The 7,910-nt window shown below is 35.7% G+C and overlaps 1 protein-coding gene across 1 annotated transcript in view; it reads right to left on the reverse strand.

Annotated features, from left to right (window-relative positions):
- The window catches only part of SHPRH (SNF2 histone linker PHD RING helicase, E3 ubiquitin protein ligase), a 95,676-nt gene that overhangs the window by 79,914 nt on the left and 7,852 nt on the right, over positions 1-7,910 (reverse strand). Inside the window, exons 4-6 of the mRNA XM_006872050.1 lie at positions 3,013-3,091; positions 1,970-2,120; positions 541-649 (exon numbers count right to left, since the gene is read on the reverse strand). Of these exons, the coding sequence (XP_006872112.1) occupies positions 541-649; positions 1,970-2,120; positions 3,013-3,091 (339 nt within the window). The remainder of the gene's footprint in view (positions 1-540; positions 650-1,969; positions 2,121-3,012; positions 3,092-7,910) is intronic.

Consider the following 7,910-nt stretch of genomic DNA (forward strand, 5'->3'; position numbering starts at 1 on the left):
AATTATCTAAGTACACACTATGCTACTAGGAAGGACATTCATTTCAATAACATTTGGAAACTCTAAACTAGAGAAGTACATTGTGCTTGGTAACGTAGAGGGTCACGCGCAAGGAGGAAGACTCTCAACAAGACGGACTGACACAGTGGCTGTAACAACAGACTCAAACATAACAACAGTGAAGATGGTGCAGGATGGCAGTACCAGCTTTTGTTCTTCTGTACAAAAGGTTACAGGGTCGCTAAGAGTCTGAGCAGACTCCACGGCACCTAACAACAGTAACTAGAAACTAAACAAAGCCTAGACTAAACCACAATTGAAAAGAAAAATCAAGTATAACAGATAGAACAAGAGTTACATGAACCAAATCAAGCATAAGAATAAATCTCTATTTTTGTTAAGATTATAAGACTTACAAATGATACACAGTGTAACTCTGTAAAGCATTTATTCATAGCAATCACAAGACATGAGGGCTGCAAAGCACCGTAACAAAGATCAGTATAAACAAGCATTGTAGTTAAGAGATGACATACTTACGGGGACAATGAACTTTGACTTTTGGCTCAAATTCTGTATTCCGGGTTTTTGAGTTTTTCACTTTTCCTCCAGAATAAGGTGATGGAATAAAATAATTCACCACTTTTCCCTGATACAAACAACATTCAGTAGTCACACAATGCTTTGTTTACATTTTGAACTACTTAAAACCATTAAAACACTTTCTATTAAGGAGATGCAAAACATTCTAAAAAAACCAAACCAAAACAACAACAAAAAAACTAATAGAGTTTAATATGCTACTCGTATATATACAAAGATTACTTTTATATATTAGACCTTACAGCCCACCATCACTTGTGAAAACTGTGCATATTATCTTAAAGTTTTTAAATCTTAAGTGTGGAACCTCCCAAATTGTTTTTATAACTTATTTAAATCTAGTATTAACCCATTAAATTGAAAATAATGCTGGAAATAATAATTAAGAATTAAAATGTCTAGTGATGAAAAAAAAATCCCTAAAAGAAATTGATAGTTAAAATTATACTCCAAGTAATTTTTCTTCAAAGGCAACAGATTTTTTTCTACTGCCTACTAATTTTGATAAACTAATTTTGTAAACTCGACCTTAGGAAAAGATCCCATAATCCTGAAGTTGTGAGCCTTAGAGGTAATTAAAGTTAAGACTCTCAGGGAGTAACATTGGTTTGACCAGATTTCAAGTGATCTCAGACTTCCTTAATGGAAACAATGAACTATGTGCTGCATTTGTCACAGTAGAGGCTTTTTTGGGTAAATTCAGAAATTCCTATTTTTAAACATAACTAGATATTTTAGGGGAAGGACTCAGATTTTTTTCATCTAGCAATCTAATTACCAGTCACACATTTTTCATCAAAGCTAACTACTGGGCTCTAAGATTTAAGATAACTGAGATTTGTGGCAATTTTGGAAAAGCCATAAAAAATATTTAGTGATAATCAGATGGAGACGTATAGTGACAGAGAGACCACTGGGGGGCGCAAATGGTTTGCTAGTGAGCTGCCTCCTTTAGAATTACAGCCAAGAAAACCCTAGAAAGAAGTTTTACTCTGTAATACAGGGGGTTGCCATGAGTTGGAATTGACTTGATGGCAACAAGTTTGGTTTGGTTTTTAATAAGTGACAAAACGTTTTGGAAGCAACAGTATTTTCTTAAGAAATTCTCTGTTAACTAGCAGGATGCCTGGTAAGTGAGCGCATATTTAGTACTAGTTAGACAAAACGCACTTAAAAAAAAAATGCTGCCAGGGCTGCCAGGTCACATAAACCCACATCCTGTGCCCGCTGGAAGCTAACTAACAAGTAATACAAATCAACAGTGGTAAAAAACCACTTCAGAGCCCAGCAAATGTTCTACATACAATGGATGCTGTGTGAGAACACATGACCCTCCGTTTCCCAAATCCTAGAGTCCTCCTCCTACCTCAGGAAGAGTGAGAGTATCTTGTTTGACATCTTGTCTTGTATGAGTCAGGATCAGAGCCAAAACCTCCACTGTCTTTCCAAGACCCATCTCATCTGCTAAGATTCCACCAAGCAACTGCGGCCCGGCACTTGGGTACTCACGGATAAGACTAAAGGAAGACAAGAAAAACACACCACAGAAATAAAATTTAACAGTATACTACCCTAGTTTTCCACAAGCAATCTGCCCATGTAAATATCGTGCCTACACATAATGCACATAGCACACTTAGGAAAATAACAAGAGAGGGAGCTATGTCATTGGCAAAAAAAGGTATTATGTTTGTTATTTGTGTAAGAAGTATGGTAATATCCATAATCATTGTTTTTAGAAAGAACTTGAAGAAACACTAAAAAAAAGTCTGTTTTATAATTATAAATCATATTTTAATGTCATATCATTCAAGCCCATATGTCATGAAGGTAAGATTTGTGATAATAAAATAAAGGCCATAGCTAACAACTAAGTCTGCAAAAACAAGAGTGTCATTCATAAATGTCGAGGAGCACGGTGGCTCCGTATGGTATGTACTGGACAGAGAACTACAAGGGTCACTGTGCAGGGCACTTAACAACAGCATTGGTAAATAGCCACCATTTTTCCTGTTCTATACTAAAAAGGAGCAGGTATGCCTCTTTCTGTGACCTTTATGAGTCTCAGGAATAATGAAGGGTAATAAGTAACCATTTATTGTTTTTAATGATACCTAAAACTCAGAATAATAACTGGCAATTTTAGTGAAAAATGGCCTGTAAAAACAAAGTGACATGTTTACCCAGAATTATAATCTCAATTTAAATATTGATAATTAAACACCAATTATTATTCTGCATTCATCAACTGAAAAATGACAAGTGATATTTATTTTATTTATTCTAATTATAAAAATTTCTAATAAGGTTAATTATTCTTTCTTGAAGTACTGCAAAAGCAAAAAAAAAAAAAAAAAAAATCACACATTTCTTTTGAAAATCAAACACATAAATAAAAATCTGCCTTACCAGCCTGTATATGGATTATAGTAGAGTTTCAAGCCCTCGGATGTAACAATTTCTCGCCATAAGAAGTGTAGAGTATTTTCTAAAGAAAAATATAACCATAAAAACACGTTATTTTGTTTTCCTTTCTGCAATATAATTACATGAGGAAAGGATTCCTCCAAATCTTTTGTTTGACATTATGTTTTACTTCTTTTGCTCTGGCAGAGTTTCCATATAAGCAAGTGACATGACCCACAACTCATCTGTCAAGTTTGTTGTACTGTGGTGGCTGTGTATTGCTGTGATTCTGGAAGCTATGTCACGAATATGTTAAATATCACCAGGGTCATCCACAGTAGACAGGTTTCAGAGGAGCTTCGAGACCTAGACAGACAAGGAAGGAGAGACAGACAGACTACTCTGGTACATTTTGTCACTGGAAACCTTATGAGCAGAAGTGGTACACTATCAGTACCAGGATACTGAACACTGGAACTTGATGAAGAGCACCGAATACTGTCACATACAGGGTCAGGGCATGAGCCTTTCAGGTTGGAAAGCACTCAAAATGTGAAGGGGGAAGAACTGCTTCCTCAAAGTAGAGTTTGACCGTGATGATGCAAATGGAGTAAACGCTTCTAGACCTTCATTTGCTTATGGGGCACAACTCAAAATGAAGACAAACAGCTGTAAATACCCATCAATAATTAGAACATGGAATGTGTGAAGCATGAATCTAGGAATATTGGAAATTGTCAAAAACGGAATGGAAGAATGACAGATTGAAAAGCAATGGAATCGCATAAATCATCAAAATCTGTCCACAAGTACAATGCTGTCTGTAATAGGATAATATCTATATGCCTACAATGAAGACCAATTAATACCACTATTATTCAAATTTACACACCAACCAATAAGTCAGTGATGATGAAACTGAAGAAAACTACCAACTTGTTCAATCTGAAATTGATCAAACATGCAATCAAAATGTATTGGAATACAAAGGTTGTATTGGATTGCAAAGGTTGTAAACAAAGAGGAAGGATCAGTAGTTGGAAATATGGCCTTGTTGTAGAAATAATACTGGAGATCACATGACAGAATTTCACAAGACCAAAGACTTCTTCATTGCAAATGCCTTTTTTTAATTAACATAAAAGACAACCATACACAAGGACCTTACCAGATGGAATACACAGAAATCAAATCAACCACATCTGTGGAATGGGGAATGAGACAATGAAAAACCTCTATATCATCAGCCAATTCAAGGATAGAAGAAGACTTTGGAATAGACCATCAATTACTTATATGCAAGTTCAGACAGAAGCTGAAGAAAATTCAAACCAAGCCCATGAGGGCCAATTCATGACTGTGAATGTATCCCACCTGAATTTAGAAATCATCTAAAGAACAGATTAGATATATTAGACACTAAAGATCAGAGACCAGAAGAACTGTGGGATGACATCAAGAACACCACACAGGAAGGAAGCAAAAAGTCATTAAGAAAACAAGAAAGAAGAAAAAGGTCAAAATGGATGTCAGAAGAGACTCTGAAGCTTGCTCCCCAGCACAGAGATGCTAAAGCAAATAGAAGAAATGAGGAGGTCCGAGAGTTAAACAGAAAAGTTCAATGGGCAGCTCAAGAAGACAAAGTTAATTTTTATAACGAAATGTACAAGGACCTTGACTTAGAAAACCAAAAAGGAAGAACAGGCTCAGCATTTTCCAAGCTGAAGGAAATGAAGAAAAAATTTAAGCCTTGCCTTACAATTCTGAAGGATTCTATAAGCGAAATACTGAATGATGCACAAAGCATCAAAAGATGATGGAAGGAAAACACAAAGTCACTGCACAAAAAGAAATAATTGATGTTCAACCACTTCAAAGACGCAGTATATGGCCAAGAGTCAATGATCCTGAAGGAAGAAATCCAAGGTGCATTGAAGGCATTGGCAAAGAACAAGGCACCAGGAAATGATGGAATACAAATAGAAATCTTTCAATAAACTGATGTGACACTGCGGCACTCACTCATCTATACCAAGAAATTTGGAAGACAACTACCTGGCCAGCTGACTGGAAGAGATCCATATCTGTGCCCATTCCAAAGAGAGGTGACTCAATGGAATGTAGTAATCATCGGACAATATTATTAAAACCACATGTAAGTAAAATTTGGCTACAGATAATACAAAAACGGCTGCAACCATGCATTGACAAAGAACTACCAGAGGTTCAAGCTGGATTCAGAAGAGAACATGAAATAATGGATATCATTGCTGATATCAGATGGATCTTGGCTGAAGCAGAAAATACCAGAAAGATGTTTTACCTGTGCTTTATTGAGTATGCAAAGGCTTTCCATTGTTATGGATCATGATAAGCTATGGACAAACATTACAAAGAATGAGTATTCTGGAACACTTAGTTGTGCTCAAGAGGAACCTGTACATAGACCAAGAGGCAGTTGTGTGTTCGAACAGTACCAGGGAACACCAATTGGTTTAAAATTAAGAAAGGTATGGGATAGGGTTGTATTCTTTCAACACACTTATTCAACCTGTATGGTGAACAAATAATCCAAGAAGCTGGATTATATGAAGAAAAACATGGCATCAGGATTGGAGGAAGACTCATTAATAACCTGTGATAAGCAGATGGTACAACCTTGCTTGCTGAAAGTGAAGAGGTCTTAAGTGTTTACCGATGAAGATCAAAGAGCACCGCCTTCGGTATAGGTTGCTCCTCAATGTTAAGAAAATAAAAATCCTCACCAATGGACCAATAAACAACATCCAGATAAATGGAGAAAAGATTGAAGTTGTCAAAGACTTAAACTTTCCTCAAATTAACCATCAACACTCATAGAAGCAGCAGTCAAGAAATGAAATGATGTATTGCATTAGGCAAATCAGCTGCACAAGACCTTTTTCAAGTGTTGAAGAACAAAGATGTCAGCTTGAGGACTAAGGTGTGCCTGACCCAAGCCATGGCATTTTGAATAACATATGTATACAAAAGTTGGACAGTGAATAAGGAGGATCATAGAAGAACTGATCTATTTGAATTATGGTGTTGGAGAACACTAACAGCACAGACTTCAAAAAGAACAAATAGATCTGTGCTGGAAGAAGTCCAACCAGAATCGTACTTGGAAGTCAGGATGGCTAGATTCCTGTCTGATACTTTGGACATATTATCAGGGGGGACCAGTCCCTGGAAAAGAGATCATGATTGGTAGAGTGGAGGATTGGAGAGAAAGAGGAAGCACCCTAACGAGACAGAGTGTCAGAAGCAGTGGGCTCAAGCACAGCAACGATTTGACGTTGGCACAGGACTAGGCAATGGTTGGCTCTGTTGTGCATAGTGTTGCTATAATAACTAATACTAATAACCAATTTTAATCCAAATGAAAGATGCTTATTTTGAAATTTTAAAATCACGGAATTGGTATACTCTAGTTGTTGCTGTTGTTAAGTGCCATCGAGTTGGTTCTGACCCACAGCGACCCTGGATAGGGTTTCCGAGCAGCAGCTGGAGAACTTGAACTGCCAACCTTGCACTTCAAACGGCATATTCTAGCAGGCCAACACATTTATTCAAGTCAGATCTGACTTTGCATATAGGCCTAGTAGGGGAAGGAAAAACTTACATAATTAAGGAAAAAAATACCTAAAACTCTTAGCAAAGTACTGGGTTTTTTTCAACCAGAATCTTTTACTACCCTCTCAATAGTTTAACTTATCTACATCATCGGCCAAAATAGTGTGTGTCTCTAGCTATTAGTGCAACATGTAACTTCTGCTGCCTTCTTTCAAGGTTCATAGCTAAAAAGTAACACAGATTCATAGATCCACATTGTCTATACGATGAAATAATAAGATAAAAAGTTTCATTTCATGAGACCAGACAGGGCAAGAGAACATACTAAATGACATATGGAAATGCAATCAACAATATCTAGTTTGTAGACAAAAAAATAAACTATAAATACATAGGGTAGAAATGAATCTCAAACCCATTATGTTGAAAGAAACCAGACCAAACCCACCAGTGTATATAATTATATCGCTTCATTATCACGTTAAAAGCAGACAAATCTTTGATGAGTTGTTTTCTCTGGAATTTACTGGATAGGGCCCAAGAGAACTTTATAGTGTGATGAAAATACCTTATTGTCAGATATAAATATTATCTGAATCATAAGAAATTTAAAATCTTGATCTAGTGGTATTAAAAAAAATAATCTTTGTAGCATATTTTACTTAACCAAATATAACCCCAATATTTTAAAAATATTTAATCAGCATAAAAATTGTTAATGAGAAAGTTTTTCATGCACTATTTGAAATCTTGTGTGTTTCAAACTTACAACACTTATCATTTGGGGCAGTCATATTTCAATTTCCCAAAGGCATGTATGTGGCTAGTGGCCACCATTGGCACAATGCCCTAATTAGGTTGTTGGTCACACAGATGCCATATTTGCAAACCTCATCAAACTGTGCCCTTAAGACCTGTGCATTTTACTGAATGTAAGTTTTAGTTAACTAAAGAAAAATATTTTTGAGGAAAAAAATAATATAGTTTGTGAGAAACAAAGAAATAACAATTTCTTCAACAAAGAAATTATGAAAACAATTACTTGAAAATAATTCAGAGTATGGGGGTAGTGGATAGTGGACAAATAACAATAGCTGTGAATTATTTTCAAAATGTAAAGTTTTTTAAAATAACAGATATTAGATTTTTTTAATCAAGTGTAACCTGGATATATGTCAAAATAAGTAAAACTCATTCACTGTTAACTTAAAAAAAAAATAAGAGTCATTCACTGTTATTTCAATCTACAGATGAGGAATGAGAACTAGTCAGCACACCATTGCCTAAAATCACATGGAAATCTTTAC

This window comes from Chrysochloris asiatica, unplaced genomic scaffold (assembly GCF_000296735.1).
Source record: "Chrysochloris asiatica unplaced genomic scaffold, ChrAsi1.0 scaffold00182, whole genome shotgun sequence".
Taxonomy (NCBI): domain Eukaryota; kingdom Metazoa; phylum Chordata; class Mammalia; order Afrosoricida; family Chrysochloridae; genus Chrysochloris; species Chrysochloris asiatica.